This window comes from Kogia breviceps, chromosome 6 (assembly GCF_026419965.1).
Source record: "Kogia breviceps isolate mKogBre1 chromosome 6, mKogBre1 haplotype 1, whole genome shotgun sequence".
Classification (NCBI taxonomy): Eukaryota; Metazoa; Chordata; class Mammalia; order Artiodactyla; family Physeteridae; genus Kogia; species Kogia breviceps.
The window spans coordinates 112,266,444-112,286,805 of record NC_081315.1 but is presented as its reverse complement, the minus strand read 5'-3'; the positions used below and the strand labels follow the sequence as shown (position 1 = coordinate 112,286,805).

At 36.9% G+C, this 20,362-nt stretch overlaps 1 protein-coding gene across 5 annotated transcripts in view; it reads left to right on the top strand.

Annotated features, from left to right (window-relative positions):
• SLC9B2 (solute carrier family 9 member B2) overlaps positions 1-20,362 on the top strand; it is a 51,067-nt gene that overhangs the window by 18,738 nt on the left and 11,967 nt on the right. For 4 of the 5 annotated variants that reach the window (XM_067036424.1, XM_059067461.2, XM_067036423.1 and 1 more), the window contains exons 4-9: positions 702-872; positions 5,125-5,267; positions 6,146-6,273; positions 7,487-7,662; positions 10,034-10,140; positions 12,799-12,948. In XM_067036424.1, the coding sequence (XP_066892525.1) occupies positions 702-872; positions 5,125-5,267; positions 6,146-6,273; positions 7,487-7,662; positions 10,034-10,140; positions 12,799-12,948 (875 nt within the window). Of the gene's footprint in view, positions 1-118; positions 196-701; positions 873-5,124; positions 5,268-6,145; positions 6,274-7,486; positions 7,663-10,033; positions 10,141-12,798; positions 12,949-20,362 lie in introns of all 5 variants that reach the window. The other variant, XM_067036425.1, reaches the window with a different exon arrangement.

Sequence of the window (20,362 nt, the reverse complement as noted above, 5' to 3'; positions counted from 1 at the left end):
CTGCCCAGCTCTCTTTTTTCCATGTGCCTTTCTATTGTCAATGTACAATTTTGTAGAACACAAGGTTTTCAAACAGGGAAACATATTTCACATTCTAACAGACATGCCTCTCCTAAAGGAAATACTTCAGGCAACAAAATAATTGTCGAGATGAAAGGTTTGAGATACCATAATGAATGATGATCCAAAAAAAAGGTAAGTATGTGGGTAATTCTAAACAAACATCAACAATAGAAAAGAAGCAATAGTTAAACAATAAATTAAACAGTAATGCTTAATTCAAGGCAGAACTAAAATACTGGAGTGTGATTGTTAAAGTGTTCTCATGTTTCTGCAAAGAGGACATAGATAGTGACTCTTTCTCTTTTTATTAACTAATGAATATGTATGGTAAAATTATAAGGAAAAATAAAGGAATAGTTAAAAAAACAGATCCAAGATAGTAGTTTCTTCTGGCAGTGTGAAAGGAGATGGGCGATAGGGTTAGGAAGAACACACAGGAGGATTCAAAGGCACTGGTAATATCCTACTTTTTAAGGTGGTTGGAAATTACCCAGTTTTTTATATTACTGATGTTCTTTAAAACTTACACATGATTATAAATATTTGTATCTGTATTCATTTTTTTTAATGTTTAGATTATATTAAAACTTGCAGATGACCACTCGTTGGTAGAAACTAGTTTTCCTCGTTTATTTCAGTTACCATGGTGGTTCTTCTGTGGGCTGTAATTTGGTCAATTACCGGCCCTGAATGTCTTCCTGGAGGAAACCTGTTTGGAATTATAATCCTATTCTATTGTGCCATCATTGGAGGTAAACTTTTGGGGCTCATTAAGTTACCTACATTACCTCCACTGCCTCCCCTTCTGGGTAAGTGCTAAACACATCCTGTTTTCTTCAGAGTAAGTCATATTTAAGTCATATTATGGAAATAATATATAATGGTATGCCTCTCATGCTGTCTTCCTAAATCCGCATTCTTTGACACCATGTTGGTAGCTTAACATCAGCCATGGTGGAAGTATCTTTAAGACAAAAATCAGCAAGTGCTACAAATCAGGGCTTACTATGTTGTTAGTCATTCACATCACTGACAAACAAGTGAAGTTCCAACATGCATTTTCATTGGTTCATTTTCATCTTACTCATTAACATAAACAAAATTATCAGCCCATATTCATGGTGACACTATACTCGCTCGTCATAATGTGAATGACTTCTTTGCTAAGCCACATAGTAGTCAAGCATTTATTGTAATCTGATTTTGTCAATTCATTGTTGAACTGCAACCATAGTTGGTTATGGATATGGAGTTCAACAATGAAAAACAATGAAAGCATTCTATGAGAATCCATTGGCTATATGGAATTTACAGAGATGATTGTTGCATATTTATAAACTATTCTGCATATCCTTTATATCAGTAAAATTTATAATAAATATGTAAATCTATAAATATAAATACACACTTTTTTGGACAGCTACTCATTAAGCATTTACCAGCACACCATTGGGTGTATTGTATTATCATGCTTATTAAAATAATTTAGCCAAAAATATTCTTCCAGAGGCCATGAGAACTGTCCAAACATGAAACACATGAAAATTAATCTTAACACTGGACATTATATCTTTAATGTTTCTTCAAAGAATTCCATATTACAAAATTTTAATTTACCACTTTCATTATACCGCAAAAGGCATTTTGTGTCCATTTCTAACAGATTTATAAATCACTAAGTTTTATTTTAAAATCACATATCTTTTACACATATATATTTGCACACATTTCCTGAGTAAAAATTTTTCCTGTTATTTTATGTTAGTGAGGATAATCAATATTGGCTAACAAAGATCAAAATTACCTGCTTTTGAATTTGTGGTCAGCAGTTGAAGCTAAATATAAAAAGAAGTAGAGTTATTTACATTTGACCATGCACTATTTCTCAATATACTTTTCAATTTTAGGTAAAAATAAAGTTATTTTGCCTAATTCATATTATTTATCATGAGTGCTTTTTGTTCTCTAAAGTTATTAATTGAATTATTGTTAAAATGAGTTGTTTCTAAATATGCCTGTATGCTGTGATAAAGGGTTGGCAATCCACCTCTTTTGTAAATAAGATATTATTGGAACACACCCATGCTCATTCATTCACATATTGCCTGTGGCTGCTTCCACACTACAATGGCAGAGTTGATAAGTTGTGAAAGAGACCTTGTGGCCCACAAAGCCTAAAATATCTCTTATCTGACCCTTGACAGAAAATGTTTGCTGACTCATGCATCTAAATCAGTGCTTCTCAAACTTTATCATGCAGAAAAATGACCTTGGGACCTTGTTAAAATGCAGATTCTAATTAAACAGATCTGGGGTAGGGCCTGAGATTCTGCATTTTTAATAAGCTAATCATAAGTTTTCAAACATGGTTGTGCATAGGAATCACCTCATGAAGTCTTTTAACAGCTGATGCCCAGAGATTCTGAATTAATTGATGTGGCATATGCCCATCAGAATTTTTTAAAGTTCCCCAAGTGATTCTAATATGCAACCTAAGTTGAGACTGCTGTCCTAGACTCCATGAAAATACCCTTTATACCTCATCCTTTTTTTTCCATTCTATGCCTATTATTAAACAAACTAAGTATACCACATTGCCAAGTATTACAGACTTGGGCTTTGAGATCTCATGAAATCTCCTGGGGTAACTGAAATTATTCTGAAAGATCACATACGTTATATATCTTAGCATCCCTTTTTGAAGTGTTACACTTGTGATAGAAAAAAGTTTACCACTTTTTATTGTAGTAGGGCCAGTAACTAAAGCTGAACCATTATCTGAATCCATAAAGACTTGTTAAGACAGAATATGTGTGATGATTGCCTGTTCTATATTTTCATAAGCTCATTGAAATAATTGCTAGAGATAGAGGATGAAGGAGAATTTTTTTATTCCCAAAATGAACGTGAAAACACTTGCCCTGGAACACTTTCCTTTGTCCATGGTCTGGGCTGATGTGGCCTCCTGATTTTGATTTGGATGTTCTCTTCTTGCCCCCGAGCCCACATGGGCTTCTCCTTTCGTTGTGGGGAGAAGAACGCCTTTCCTAATAGAGGGGTATTATTCTTTTTTCTCTTAAATCTGTATTATGGAAATCTTTTTAAATATGCAAAAGTTATAAATACATGGCCAATCTTATTTCATCTACTCCCAAGTTTTTTTGAAGCCAATTATAATTGAAAAAAATTTCCATAATACAAATTAAGAAAAAAAGAATAGTCCTCTATCAAAGGAGGTGTTCTTTCCTCCACAACCTACGTGAGAGGGAGAGGCCAACGTGGGCTCAGAGGCAAGAAGATGCCCGCCAAGTCCATATCAGGTGGCCAGAGCAACCCAGACCACTGGCAAAGGAAACTGGTTCCCGGGGAAATTTTCACATTCATTTGGGGAACAAAAAAATGTTCCCTTCCCCCATAAAACTCCAAAAAAAGCCCTCTTAACATATTTTTGAATTCTTGTTAGATTTTTATTCTTTTTGATTCCAGGTAATTATATACTATAATTAATTTAGGACTGGTTTAGATCCACATTTTAAGTTTCAGTAAGGAACTGTTGATGTATTAATGAACTATAAGGTTAGTGCAGCATTTTGGGCTTGGTAATTTGTCAATATCTATAAAAATGAAATATGCCTGTACCCTAGGGCTTAACATTTCCACTGCTAGGGATTATCCTATGGATATACTTACACAAACCTACAAACATGTAAGCCCCATATGGAAAAGGACCATGTTGGCCTAGCTGATATATGTATTAGCAGGGTATCATAAGGGTCTGGCATGTAGTAGGCACTAAATAAATACTTGATGTATGAACTGTGCTCATTTCAGCACTGTTTGTAATGAAAAATCTTAAAGTCCATTAATTGGTTCCAAAGTTATGGTACTTCCAAACAATGAGATACTATTGCAACTATTATAAAATAAGGCAGATATAGATATCAATGGGAATATATCCAGGATATATTGTTAAATGGGGAAATATTATACAATGGTATATAAACATGCTTTCATTTGTGTCCAGCACACACACACACACACACACACACACACACACACAAACACAAAAGCACACACACACACAGGCATGCTTAAATAGGTATAGAAACTTTTTGGAAGGGCACAAATAATCCTTAACAATGAAAACCTTTGGGGAATGAAGGTCAAGTTGCCTTTGGGGTTGGGCATATACTTGTCACTTTATACTTGTCAGTAATTTCTAATTTTACCATAAGCATATATTATTATTCTCATTAGTCTTTTAAAAATAGTTATTGTAGGCTAGTTGATATTTTCACAAATTCTAGAAAGACCATGACTGCAGAATTCAGAACGTAGAGACCTTCTTCCAGATTAAATGGCAGTGATGAAAGATAACCTGGGAGTGATGCTCCTTTACCTAACGGTGTCTGGAGCAAGTCACAAAAAGCCACACTGGTAATTCTTTTCTATTCTCATAGCTTACATTCAGAACATCCCAACAGTAGTAAATTTGTCCACTCATATAACGGGTGGTGCCTATAAGGACGTGGTGAGAAGAGGGTGGTGCTGGAGAACAGAGGGTAGAAGCCTCACAGTATCTACCGGAGAAGTTTTTCCCTTTGCATGGACATGTGGTATTATCATTGAGGGCAGGATTCCCTCACAAACTACTCAGTTTCCTCAGTCACACTCAGCTACTTGCAGTTCCTAGAATGTCACACTTCTTTTTCATACCTTGGAGGAAACTGGACATTGTATTAAAACATTTTACATTTAGAATTTGATCACATTTTCTATCCAAATACTGCATCCTGTTTCTCCCTTTCAGGTTCAGTTATTTAGGAATTTATTAATTATTCTAATCTGTTGTTTTTATCTTCATATTAAAGCCTTGTCTTAGCTCCTCTAATGTATTATATTATTTTAATTAAAAGCTTAACCTAATTTCACCTAATGAATAAGCAAAAAAGGAAGTATTTCCTAGGATTATAGGGTAGTCTTGTTTCACAGCTAAAGTGCCAAAACCTATTGCCCGTATTTGAAAACTGACTAAAGAGTTGTTTGACTTTTCCATTCTAGGCATGCTGCTTGCTGGGTTTCTCATCAGAAATATCCCTGTCATCAGTGATAACGTACAGATCAAGCACAAGTGGTCTTCTGCTTTGAGAAGCATAGCCCTGGCTGTCATATTGGTTCGCGCTGGCCTTGGGCTTGATTCAAACGTATGAAGTACAAATTTCTAATTATTGACTAGGAATTTTGTTCCTTCACCACTGCCAGTGTTTAGAATCACTGAGCTTTGGGAATGGAAGTGGCATTGTGCATGACATTCTCAAGAAGAGAAGAGAATCTGTTTCAATGCAGAACTCTCCCCAGAAGATGTTCCCATACTCTTTCTTGGCGAAAGGTGGAGTTACTATGTGGGGACAGCACCAAGAATAAAGGCACCCCCTTTTCTCTGACAGAGATATGGGCCATAGTTATAAATTATGGTCATGAGAGAGAAGACATCATATTTTTGGCATGTGAAGGCCTATTTAAGAGTTTAGGGCTAACTACTGGCTCAGGAAACTGCCTCCTATATAGAATGAGTCTCAAGTATGAGTTTTTTTCAATGCTTTTTTTCATTAGGAATGAATTTTTGGAATGTTTTGATTTAGAAATGCATGTTTGGGGGGGATGGAGGTTTTCACCCAAGCCTCATTTGGGGACCATAAATTATAAATAAAGCTAACACTGAGAGGGTTAAATCAGCTAGCGTGGGGATTATAAGCACAGACTCTGGGAACAGCCTGCCTGGGTGCAAACCTAGCTCCACAACTCACCAGTGTCATGATCATAGACAAATCACTTTAACTTGAGCCTTTTTAGATGAGGACATCTACCAAATGGGCATGATATTACCTATATCATAGGGCTGCTATGAGGAATAAATAAGCTAGCTCTGAACACTTAGAACACTAGATGTTCTAAGTGGAACCTTCCTGGAAGATTTGGGATGATCCAGATGTGGGCTGAATATTGAAGGAAGAGCATTTAATGTCATAATCTCTGCATGGCTTTAGAGAATTATTTTAGTATGTCTAGTTTTCTATTGCAGGCCCTGAAGAAGTTGAAGGGTGTTTGTGTAAGATTATCCTTGGGTCCTTGTCTTGTGGAGGCGTGTACATCTGCTCTTCTTGCCCACTTCCTCATGGGTTTACCATGGCAATGGGGATTTATGCTGGGGTAATGGTTTTTCTTTATTGTATGAAAATATGCACAGACATTTAGGGCTTTCACTGATTCCTTACAAGAGAACACGTAATAGCATTTTCTTAAGGACATCAAAAAATGCAACATCGATATCAGCATAATCTAAATATTATAACTTCAAATTATAGTATATGTGTATAGTGCATGTCTAGCTTTTGCAGTAATTATAATAATGTAAACTGTTGAAGAAGTAATGATCTTTTACCTATACGTGATTCCAGACTGGTGAGAGAGATGTCAGATCTCACCTCAGAATCTGGTATAAAGGATAATAAATATATCAACAGTCATCAATACCCAGATGGGTTTTCCTCCTTCTTTTGTCACCAGACTGTTTGATTAGATGGCTCTGCTGTCTCTTCCTTCCACTGTCAGTTCTTATTTCTAATGGTTAAAAGCCATGAGAATTAAATAAATATGAAAGTACTTAGAATTTAGTACTAGTGAGTATGCAACAAGTAAGAAGTTCTTATTTCTCAGGGTTAGGACCCTGGAGCTATACTGCTTGGATTCAAATCCCAGGTCTCTGACTTTGCGTTATGCAATCTTTGGCCAGTTATTTAATCTCTCTGTGCCTCAGTTTACTCATTTGCAAAACAAAGATAATGATTGTAACTTTTTCATGGCGTTATTGTGAGGATTAAATATATGTAAAGTGCTTAAAATGGTGTTTGGCACGTAGTAAGCACTATAAAATGCTTTCTGGTGTTACTACTGCTGCCATTATGAGTGTCACTGTCAATGTCATTGTGGCCTTTTCCTTCTAATCTGTTGTCTTATTTTACATACTCAATCCTGGTAAAAGGCCTAACGTCACTGGGTTCCAATCCCAAAAGTCTATGGCCATGTTTTTCAAACCTCATACCATGAATGTTTTGTTTTTTAAAAAAAGGCAGATTCCTGGGGCCTAACCCCGTTAGGTCTTCTATACCACCCATAAATATAACTTTTTAGGCAGCCTAAGTAGTTCTACCACAGATTATCCGTGGCCATACTTTGAAAAAAGTATTCTATAGAACTTGCATATATGTATGTGTTTCTGGGTTGGTGCTTTGCTCCCATCTGAAAGACTTTAGTTGTCCAAAGTGTAACCTTTAAAAGAGTAGAGGTTATTGTACTTTCAACAACAATAATAATAATAATGAGTAAGATACTGTCATAAATGCCTAAAGCACTGCCTGCTTAGTTTTGTTTTAGGTGCTGTATCTCCAGCTGTCGTGGTGCCTTCGATGCTCCTTTTGCAGGAAGGAGGCTATGGTGTTGAAAAAGGCGTCCCGACCTTACTCATGGCTGCTGGCAGCTTCGATGATATTCTGGCCATCACTGGCTTCAACACCTGCCTGGGCATGGCCTTTTCCACAGGTACAGGGATCCGTTCACAATGTGCTGTTCTCTTGCACTCTAGAAACATAGATTATGGCGTTACAAGCATGGCATAGTTGCTTGATAATTAATTAAGGCGAATTAAAATAGAAAAAGTCACCTCCCAAGATTTAGTTCCATACTAGGAAGGGACCAGTAGCTTCACCCTCTAGACATAGACTGCTCAAGCAGTTTGGTAAGTGCAGTAGGGGAGATTCAAAGAAGGACTTAAAGAAGATTTAGAGAAGGACTAAAACAGCTTCTACATGGAGCCTCTGGGAAAGTTTAATCTTGGTTCCCTGGTGGCACAGTGGTTGAGAGTCCGCCTGCCGATGCAGGGGACACAGGTTCGTGCCCCGGTCCAGGAAGATCCCACATGCCGTGGAGCAGCCGGGCCCGTGAAACATGGTTGCTGAGCCTGCGTGTCCGGAGCCTGTGCTCCGCGACGGGAGAGGCCACAACAGTGAGAGAAATGTGGATCCCAAGCCCTGCCAGATTTACTGAATCAGAATTTTCAGAGGTAGGGCCCAAGAAGTCTTTTTTTTCTTTTTTTTTAAAGCAACCTTACTATATCAGAGACTGAAACTAATTGGCTCCTTTCTACACATCTATAGTAAATTATTTACCATATTAGCTCAAGACATAGGCTACTACCACAACTAGATGCTTTTGACAGTCACACCATTACCTAACAGAGAGCTATCCTAGCTAAGTAAAATTACTACAGAGGTAATTATTCTTTTAAATAAGAGAGATGATGGAAACCGTAGGGGAGGAAAAGCTATTTCCCCTCTACCCACCTTAGGTTCATTGGCTGGGACCCTGTAAATCAGACTGACCAAAGACAGCTTGACAGGAGAAAAGGTTTATTAGCATGTGCGTGCGTTGTGCTTACACACTGGAGTACACAGTGGTGAGTAACTCAAGGGGTGGTTAGAATTGGGGCTTATAAAGCATCTGAGCAGGAACAATTTTGTAGAGAAGTGCAAGACAAAGGAAAAGGACTTTGAGCTTTTAGAGGCAACAAATTGTGGAAAGGCAAATATATGAGCAAACCGTTGTTAGATAAGGGCTGGTTTCAGCACTTTGTTATGTAGATTCCTCTGGTGCTGTTCCTGGGCTGATTAGGGTTCCATGTTGCCTCAGTGGTTAACTTCTGTCATTCCTGATGGAGAGGGGAGAGGGACAGCTTTACAAATTTATGTCCTAATTTTAAAAGCAAATAGGGAGATGGCAGAGAGCTTATATTGTATATGTTTCTTCTCAATTGCCTTCAGCTCAAAATAATCCTTATGCCACAGTGGCAATACCTTGGGGGTGGCATATGCTGTACCCGAAATTATAATAACAAGAAACCACATAACTGGTTAGTACATATTTTCTTAGAACAGTTTGTGAGGAAGGCTTTATATATTGAGCAATTTTAATATAATTTTCTGCACAATGTGCTAGCAAAGATGTTTTTAAATTAAAGTTTCCTAAATTCTGTTTGCTATGGGGGAAAATATAGTTTACTTACCTCTATCTTGTGATATTTCAAAGAAGCTAAGCAACAAATAAAGACTCTTCCAAGAGCAATTTCAAAAATAATTTATTTTCAGATTTCATCTTAGAAATAACATTTGAGAAGGAGTAAGTCCCCTACATTCATTGTAGTAAGAAAAGATTTTACTTTTATTGCCAAATTCTTAAGTTACTGTATTCTGTATATATTAGAGCTACTAAAATCAATATGCATTTATTATTAAAAAATCAGGCTCGGGCTTCCCTGGTGGCGCAGTGGTTGAGAATCCGCCTGCCGATGCAGGAGACACGGGTTCGTGCCCTGGTCCGGGAAGATCCCACATGCCGCGGAGCAACTAAGCCCGTGAGCCATGGCCGCTGAGCCTGCGCGTCCGGAGCCTGTGCTCCGCAACGGGAGAGGCCACAACAGTGAGAGGCCCGCATACCGCAAAAAATAAAAATAAAAATAAAAATAAAAATCAGGCTCTTAAATGGCAGTTTGAATACTAGATCTGTCTGCTCACCCAGCCTATGCATAATACAGTAGAAGAAATTAGACCTGATTTATGAATTTTATCTTTCATATTTTTTTAGTAAATAATAAATTATGTAAATTTATACTGAAGTAAACATAGAAAAAAGTACACAAATCATAGCTTATGCCTATTTTAAAATTTATCTCCAATAATATGCATACCTTTCTTAATGTAGGCCCATTTTATTAGACATTTTAAGAATATGGAAAGCAGGAAAGATCTGTACATTTTTGCTTCTATATAATTAGACTCTTTATGTTACTGATTAACGTCTGTGCATTTATGGATTTAGAATGCTGTCTCAAGTTTTTCTTTTTTTTGTTTTTTTTAAGGCTCCACAGTTTTTAATGTCCTCAAAGGAGTTTTGGAGGTGGTAATTGGTATGGCAACTGGATTGCTTCTTGGATTTTTTATTCAGTATTTTCCAAGCAGTGACCAGGTAAAAGAAATAATCTGTGGGTAAGTCATGCTATAACATGTCATTGGAGGAGCATTCTAGAACACTCCCTTGAAAGCTGATGTGAATTATGTGATTTAGAAAATGGCCCCTCATTTTAAAACTGCTCATTGCAATATTAGTGTTGTCCATGAGATTTATGAAGAGGGCTGGATGTATAAGATTTTTAATGTAGTCCTGGAATTTTTTTCTCTAATTTATATTCTGTATACTTCAAATTTCACTGTAAAACAAATAACATCAATTCTAAAATAATACAATATGTCTTCTTATTTATCTTAATTTTAATATTTTTATTTTAATTTTATTCTTACTCATAATACTCAACTAAATCAAGATATAAAATGGCTTTGGGGGGCCTCTTTTTTTTTTTTTTTAAAGCGGTACGCAGTCCTCACTGTTGTGGCCTCTCCTGTTGCGGAGCACAGGCTGCAGACGCGCAGGCTCAGCGGCCATGGCTCACGGGCCCAGCCGCTCCATGGCACGTGGGAACTTCCCGGATTGGGGCACGAACCCGTGTCCCCTGCATCGGCAGGCGGACTCTCAACCACTGCACTACCAGGGTAGCCCCCCTCTTTTTTTAGTATCAAAATACCTTAGATTCTTTTTTCCTTTTCTTTTAAGATTTTTTTTTTTTGATGTGGACCATTTTTTTTAAGTCTTTATTGAATTTGTTACAATATTGCTTCTGTTTTATGTTTTTTGGCCACGAGGCATGTGGGATCTTAGCTGCCCGACCAGGGATTGAACCGACTTCCCCTACATTGGTAGGCGAAGTCTTAACCACTGGACCTCCGGGGAAGTCCAAAACACCTTAGATTCTAATACTATCAAATAGACCGGACCTTATCATCTCATATCATATAGTTCAACATTTCTCACCAAAGATATCAAAGTCCTTTACTGTACACAGTGATTTCTTTTTTTTTTTGTGGTACGCGGGCCTCTCACTGTTGTGGCCTCTCCCGTTGCGGAGCGTAGGCTCCGGACGCGCAGGCTCAGCGGCCATGGCTCACGGGCCCAGCCGCTCCGCGGCATGTGGGATCTTCCCAGACCGGGGCACGAACCCGTGTCCCCTGCATCAGCAGGCGGATTCTCAATCACTGCGCCACCAGGGAAGCCCACACAGTGATTTCTTAATAAACAAAGGTTTTGTTTGTTTTCCTTTACCCCCCTTGTCTCTTAGATAAACATATGAAAGTCTTTTTTTTTCCTAGAAGAACTGGCATTATTTTGAGATTTCAGAGCATTTTGAATGGAATTAGAAACTTAACTAAAGTAGAACTGTACGTAAGAACATTAATATTAACATTACTTGAATGTATGTTGGTTTGAATTTTTACTGTGCGCAAAAAGCTTCAATTGTAGATTTTATGAATACATAATAGAAAGTTATAGGATTTTCTAATTAAACAGCAAAGTAAAGAGAAAAATGATAGCTTACATTTTGTTGTTTACCGTGTATAAAATGATGTGGTATGTACAATAAAGTGCCACTAGTTCAATATAGCAGCCACTAGCTACATGTGGCCATCACAGATATAGAACACTACCGTAGACAATGCAGATACAGAAATTTCTGTCGTCACTGAACGTTCTGTTGGAAAGTGCTGATCTAGTGCACTCCACACAATAACTCATGGAAAGAGTACTGTTAATATGAGCTTTTTACTGATGAGGAAATTGAGGCTTAGGGAGAAATGATTTAAACAAAGTCACATAGCTAGAAAGCAGTGGAGCTGGAAATGAACTCAGGTAACCCACCGCCAGAGCCTGCACGCCTCCAAGCCAAGCACTTCTAAAAAGCCTGCCTGCCTTCTAAAGCAATCAGGAAGCTTAAAAGGCCACACAGGGAAAAGTGAAAGGAAAGAGGTGCACGTTTCTGAGACTTTAAAAATCAACAACAAGGACCAACTGTGTAGCACAGGGAACTCTGCTCAGTGTTACGTGGCAGCCTGGATGGGAAGGGAGTCTGGGGGAGAATGGATACATGTCTATGTATGGCTGAGTCGCTTTGCTGTGCACCTGAAACTATCACAACGTTGTTAATCAGCTATACTCCAGTATAAAATAAAACGTTGAAACAAAATCAACAACGAAAAACTACTCTGTCTACAGCCTCTTTAAGCTTCTTGGTATTCAAGGATTTAGAATGAAAAACCAGGAGAGTATCAAATTAAAGAGTGAACAGAGAACCTAAAAATAATAGGGATATCATATCTTTGGGCTTCACAGAATCCCTGTGATGTAACTGCTTTTGGGAACGAGGAAAGGAGACTTGAAGAGTTTAAGTAATATGGCCAACTACGTATGTCAGTGGTGTAAAAGCTGAAATTTTATCCCCAGTCTCTCTGTCCCCAAAGCCTATGTGCTTTTTTCTGCTGTTGCATTTAGCCCTGTGAAATTCTGCTTTGATAACTGCAGAGAAGGATAACTGGTATTCCTGGGAGAGGAACCTAACATTTGTACATGTGCTAACTCTACTTTTACTAAGGAAAAGAAAGTAAATGTTATGTCATGCATTTATATTCTCAGACACAGACGTTTTTATTTTCTACTAAGTCCTGAATATGGAAAAACCAATAGTTAGACATCAGTTATATGAAATAATTGAGCTAACCACCCTCTTTCCTCCTCTAGGACAAGCTCGTGTGGAAGAGAGCATTCCTGGTCTTGGGGCTGTCTGTGCTGGCTGTGTTCAGCAGCATGTATTTTGGTTTCCCTGGGTCAGGAGGACTGTGCACGCTGGTCCTGGCTTTCCTTGCAGGCAAGGGATGGGCCAGCGCAAAGGTGAATTCATTTTAAGTTCTTCTGATCATGATCACTTTCTGATCGGATTAATTTTTTCTTTCCAGATACTTTCTTAACATCAAATTAATGAAATTATTTAATCATAAAAGCTATTTTCTATACATTTGTAAATGTATGTCCAAGTTCACACACGCACATGCTTTTCCCCTTACAAATGAATCTAGAACTTAAGGTCTTTACTTAAAACATGTTTACTTACTTAAAACATACCATGGTTCTATTTTCCATGCTGCCTTCCTTATCCTTTGTAAGGGCTGCAGAGTACTGCATTGTATAGCTGTGCTATACTCTATTTAATCAGTCTCCTACTAACAGACATTAGATTGTTTCTAGTTTGCTAAGACAAAAAGCGCTTCAATAAAATGCCTTTACATATACTATATTCAGTAAACTCTAAGGCACTATCCAGTCTTATTATTATTTTACATGCTATCAAAAAAGAAAAAGAATGCTGCCAATTAAACTTATATCCTAATTTCAGAAATATTAAAATGAGAAAAAATTTAATAAATTATAGCATATTATTGAATTTATCTATAGGATACATTTCTAGAAATAGGATTTCTCTTTGAAAGACTGTGCACACTGATACTTTTGATAATATCAATTTGCCCTTTTAAAAGACTGTACCAATGTACATTCTCACCAACAGTATGTGCGAGAATCTGCTTCTCTCATCTATTTTCTGTCTTCAGATATTTTGCTAATCTGATGGGTGAAAAATGTATCTCATTGCTGATCTGTTGGCATTTCTTTCTGAGTGAAACTCATCATCTTTTCATATGTTTACTTGCCAGTGTATTCAAAAGCTTGTGCCTATTTTTTTATAAGGTTGTTTTGGTTTTTCTTACCAAGTTTCAAGATCATTAAGATTATCTGTTTTCTTAATATGTATTATGGAAATTAGCTGATTGCCATTTATTTATTTTAATTTTAAAATATACTTTTGTAGATCTGAACTTGACAGGATCCTGTGCTATTCTGTTTCATAAAGAAATTAGACGTATGTGACCTAAACTAAATGCAGATATATCCTTTTGGAAAACCTAAAGACAACTGCTCAAAATAATTAAGCTTAATATAATGCCATATGGAAACATGTGAAGGTTATAATTATAGCTTGAGATTAGATAAATAATCATATTCAATTCTGGGAATCTCTGCAGAGATATACTAGAGATAGAATTTCCTTGTGGGTAAATAGCATTCAGATAGGAGGCTTCCATTCTCTAACAGTGTGATTATAAAGTTAGGACAAGTGTAAGTGTGAATCATCTTGCTTTAGAGGAAGGAAGGATTGGAAGGGGCTCCTGGAGCCTTGTGTGAACAAGGGTACTGAGGCCACAGAAAAGTGTGCTGAGATGGATTGGACTTTGAGAGAAAGGAGAGAGTCCCTTTGAAACCCTGCTCTAGACCTTAGATGGGCATCTAGGTTTGTTGCCCTGTCAGGAGGCTTGGCTGTAAGGCTTTCAGGTGGTCTACTTTTTTTCTTTGCAGCAGCACCTGTATTATTCAGTTCTACTTTCTGATTGCATGTAACATCGAACAAGAACAAAGCTAAAAAGTAAACAAAATTCCTCGTATAAATCGGGTACTCCTGTCATCCCTCATCTCTCATAAGCATTTGCTCTTATCAAACATTTGTTTTTCCATGGCTTCCCTTTTCTTGAGGGCTGAGGCAAGGTTGTCCCGTATCGTGGGCAGTCTCCTGTCCAGTCTCAGCTCGGGACAAAGGGCTGTGCTGCCTCCCTTGCTTCTCTCTGAGGACTCACCACTGTCTGTCTTCTGCCCCAGTCTGGGCTGCGGACTAATACACCTGCTCCCTGAAGCACTCTGATCTACTCCTTTGCCCCAGGACCAAGAACACAGTTTTCACTCAGTAAAGGGATGCAGCTAAAGTTGCATTGTGACCCCTTATCCAACACCTGGGAAGTTTGCCAGCCATCAGCATTCTACAAACTGTCCCTTAACTTCTTTTTTTTGTATATTGTTTGGTTTCTTTTTTGCTGTTGTAAATATTTTTTATTTCAGTTGTCAGTTGCTGGGTTACAAATTATCTCAACATTTAATGACTTAAAACAACAATTTTGTTTCGTTTTAATTTGTCTTGCATTTCTGTGGATAGACTTGGCTCAGCTGGGTGATTCTTACTTGGAGTTGCTCATTAGGTTGGAGCCAAACAGTGACTGAGACTGGAATCTGTCCCTTAACTTCTTAATTGTAAACTTTTGTCAGTATTAAAAGAAATAAATTACTAAAGAGAATAATTTTAAAATAAAATTAGTTTTGTTTCTGAGTATGAAAGTACTATACGCTCATCTTAAAATACTGGGAAATAAAAATAGTCAGAAAGCAAAGGAAAGAAAAAATCATTTACAATTCCTCAACCTAAAGCCAACTGCTCTGTAAACTATTTAAATATTTTGGCTTATTTCCATTCATTTATTCAACAGGAAAAATTTCAAATACACTTATAGTAAGTTTCTTCAAATTGAATTTTACTGGAAAATGCTATCTGTTGTCACCTCTTACAAATTTTCAAAAATTAACAACGAACTCATATCCTGTCATGGGTAAAAGGAGGGAAAGGAACTAATAAATGTTATTGCTACTCTGTAAGGCCTTATACTAGGCACTAAGTGAGTATTCTCACTTATTTTCACAAAAGAAACTTTGAAAAAGTATTACCATTTCCATTTTAGAGACTGTAAATCAGAAGAACTTAAAAAAACATGTCACAAAATTAGGTCACAAAATTAAAAAGTGGCACTTGGATTTAAGCTCTGGTTTGACTCCAAAGCAACTGGTACTACCTTTATAATACAACTGTAGCATTATTACACAGGGCACATTTTTATATTTTGACATCTATTTGAATAACACATATTACATATATTAAAAACGTTATACTTCTACACTTTGCAATTTTAAATTAAGTTCATAAATGATAGAATTTTAAAAAACAACAAAAAAGAGTCATGTCATTTGGAATAGGGCAATAGTTTTAGCAACAGGGAAATCAAAGGGGAGACTGATCCCTACTACAAGTGGTCACTAGCTGTGGGCATAGAAAGACAAAGAGGGAAAGGGAAACTTTGATGAGTTTCAGTTATGCTATTCTGCAGAATATAGTGTGGGTTATATAGAAAATATTGTTAAAGCCAAAACAAAGCATCTGTTTGAATGCATTTGTCATAACTTTGCCTGAATTACCTGCAGCCTGGTTGATTACGTAGAAAGTCAATGTAATCCACAACCCAGAGAAAGAACTAGGTACCTTGTTTTCATATTTACCTCTGGATACTCTCCTGTGTATATCTCTTTATCTACACATACACAAAACACAACATACATACTCACACATACACACACACATAGGGATGCCCCATAATTTTCTTAAACCATTTCCTTATAGTTAAATATTTAGGTGATTTCCAGTCTCTGCTATTTTTAATTATGCTGAAATTCAATTTCTGATCAGTTCCTTAGGCCAAATTTCTAACAGTGAAATTTTGGGCTTCAAATAATATGAACATTTTGAGGTTTTTGACACGCATTACCAAACAGCTTTCTAGAGTTGTATCCATTTACTTTTCCACTGTAATATATGAAGTACCTATCTCATTACACCCTCATCAGCTTAGAATAGTGTTTCTCAAACTTGAGAATGCATCAGAACCACCTGGAACTCTTATTAAATTAGATTTCTGGGCCCTGCCCCCAAATTTCTGACTTACTTAGACTACAGTGGGGCTTTAGAATTTGCACTTCTAACAAGTTCCCAGGTGATACTCATGGTGCTAATCTGGGACCACACTTTGTGAACCACTGGCTTAGAAGATTATTGTTTTTAACCTTTAGCCATACTGATAGGTAATAAGTGGTATCTTGTTTACTTTCATGCTTTGATTAATAATTAATTGAACATTTTTTCATATACTTAGCCACTTGTATTTTTTATTTTTCTTTGATAGGTCTTTTGTGCATTATTTTCTAAAGTTTAATGCATTGATTACTGATCTATAAGATACATACATACACATGTACACACATCTGTACATATGAAGTTAGATTTTTGTGCCTTTTTATATTGTTCATTTTTTACACTCAAATATAATATACTTTCATGTGATCAGATCTATGAATCTCTTATTAAGACCTTTCCTCAATAGTTTTTTTTTTTCCTTAAAGATGTCTTTTTCATAAAGTTTTACATAAGTCATCTCATGTATTCTCTACAAGAACCTTGAAAGGTAGATATCAGACCGTTTTACAAATGAGGACACCAAGGCTTAGAGATACTAGATAGACTGCCTGAAGTCGCAAAGCCAGTAAGTGGCAGAGTCAGGATGAGAACACACAATTTGAATACATCAAACTGGTTCCCTAAAGAAAGGAAAGCAAAAGAATCTTCATTGAATCAATTATGTGGCAGGTACTCTCCAGAGCAGCACAACGTTATAAAAAGAACGTAAAATTTAAGTTATGGGGACTGGGATTCCAGTCCTGCTTCAAGCTGTATAATCCCAAAAAAGTCACCTACCTTCTCTAATACTCAGTTTTCCCAACTGTAATATGAAGAGACTAATAATAACATCTAAAGAATTGTGGCTATTTGGGAAATGGAAATGAAGCACTTGTAAAATCAATAGTACTATAATAATACTGTTGTTGAGTTATACTTTGAAAAGCTAAAATATTTTATAAAATTCATTTGTGCCAGTCGTTTCTGATGTTATTTCTTACTTTTCTGCTTGGTTTTCCATATAATCATTAATCTTGCCATTTGTTTTATTTTATTCAAATGCACTCACCTTTTTTAAGCCTGTCATCTATTTTTTCATCTATTTTCAAATTCAGTGATTCTAGATGACCTTTATACTTATGGGATTTTGTTTTCTGTTATATTTTGGATCTTCTGAATCTTGAATTGTTCTTCTATCTCAGAAGAGAAGTGTCCACTTACATAGATATTTAACCCATGATGAAACCTTCATTTCTCTTAACTTTCTCCTTTTGTCCATCCTTGAAAGTGATTTATATTTTTGAAGATTCTTACCATTGATGTATAGAGATGTATAAAGTGGCCTTAACTTTTCAATGGACGACACAGTCTTCGTTCCCCTTGGCTCATCTTCTTTTATACTTAGCTTATTCTATGGCTCCATTTTCTTTAAAAACATTCATTTTGTTTTTGAAGTTATGAAAATGCCACAAGAAGATACATTGTGACTCTTCTCCCTTTCTTAAATTATATAATATGTAAGCCTATATCTGATGTTCAATTAGTCTAAAATGTTATAATCAAAATACAAGTCATGGCTTTAGTCTACAGTTTAGAAGTAAAAATAATTTGATAGAGAAAACTCTTTAGGACTTATGCTCTCATTGGAGTTCTGAATACGTGAAATATTTTGGAGGACCTTCCTTAAACAATTAGTCCTGGCAACAAAAGGCTAAATAACCTAAAGTTAATTTAGTTGAATTTTGTTCTTTACAACTGTGGGTTATCAATTAAAGTCCTAGTTTTAGCTATGATATACTCTAAAAATTAAATTCAAAAGTAAAATTTAAAGATATGTGGAAGGGTGGCAACTGGACCTGTTGGGGCAGAACTAGTCATTGTCATTAAATGATAAAGGATCTTGGATGTTTTCTAATATAAACCACTCATTTTACAGATGAGAAAAATGAGGTGCTAAGGGCAAGTGGCTTGCAGTTAGTGGGTGGCAGAATTTGAACCTCATTCATCATCTGATTCCTTATGATGTAGAAACAAAACTTTTTTCATGATAGAGGAATAGAATTATATAAATAAAATCAACGAATCCCGTCACAGATGCTGTCTTTATAAGCTAAGAGGAAATAGAATCTTCACCCTAATAAACATATCAGAAATAATAACTGAAGAAAATAGAGAAACAATGTAATCCTCCTTTGTCACAATTCCATACATATACGGAAGTGCATATCCTTAAGAACATGTAATAGTAAGGGTAAAAATGTGGTCCAAAAATATAGATTTTTAAAAATTTATTTATTGGCTGCGTTGGGTCTTTGTCTCTGTGCGCGGGCTATTCTCTAGTTGCAGCGAGCTGGGGCTACTCTTCGTTGCAGTGTGCAGGCTTCTCACTGTGGTGGCTACTCTTTGTCGTGGAGCATGGGCTCTAGCCATGCAGGCTTCAGTAGTTGTGGCACACGGGCTCAGTAGTTGTGGCTCACGGGCTCAGTAGTGGCACACGGGCTTAGTTGCTCTGCGGCATGTGGGATCTTCCCGGACCAGAGCTCGAACCCATGTCCCCTGCATTGGCAGGTGGATTCATAACCACTGTGCCAGCAGGGAAGTCCCCCAAAATAAAGATTCTTAATGTTGATTGAAAAAATCTGTTAAATGTAAATTCTTAGGTACTGTACTGGGTACTGCTAAATTGCCCTCCAAAAAAACATTGTCAGTTTGCTCTCCTACCAATTATTCAGTTTGCTTACAATCTTACAAATACTTTACATTGTTAAAACTTTTTTAGTGTGTTTTTCAATGTGATTACCCCCTCCCCAAAAAATATGGTATATCATTTTAATTTGTGTTTCTCTGATTACTGAGTTTTAGTGTCTCAGGGTTTTTGGCCATTTGTGTTTCTTCTTGTACAATTACTGTGCATATGCATTGCCCATTATTCTACTAGGGTCTCTATCTTTTTCTTATTGATTGGACATTGTTCCTTATTCTGTTACACATAGTACAGTTAATATCTCCTGGTTTGTCACTGTCTTTTTTATGGTTTATTTTGCCAAAGACATTTTAGTTTTGCGTGGTCAATTGTGTCAGTCTTTTCCTAGGATGTTTGCATTATGTGTTTTAAAGTTATGCTTATATCAAATAGGGTCTTCTAAGGAAAGAGAAATCACGTAGTAACTGGAATAGGGAAGTTTATTATTAACCATCCTGGGGATCAGTTAACAAAGGATTGGCTTGTAAGAGGTAAAGAGACCCCTAAATAATATAGGAGTAGCAGCTATAAACTCCTAGGGCTGAGATAAAGCACACCCTTCCACCTCTCCTCCTCACCTCACTACTCTCTCCCCCAGCGCTGAGAATCCAGACCTTGTTAGAGCTGTGGTTCACTGGGTGACACAGAAATCACCATGGTGCCCTACCTACAAAATTTACTAGAAATCTACTCTCCAGACTTATGGGAAATCCACCCTCTAGGGTGCATGGGGAGGTATATGGCCCAAGGGAGGTGGCTATGAAACCACCCCAGGTGTAGGCTGGGGAAAGCTGCTGGCACCATGCACTGCAAGAGCCTGGCACTGGAGAAGCCACCTGGACTGCAGGAGCCTTGTGCTGGAAGATCTTGCTGGGAAGAGCCACAGAAACCAGGAAGAGTTCCTT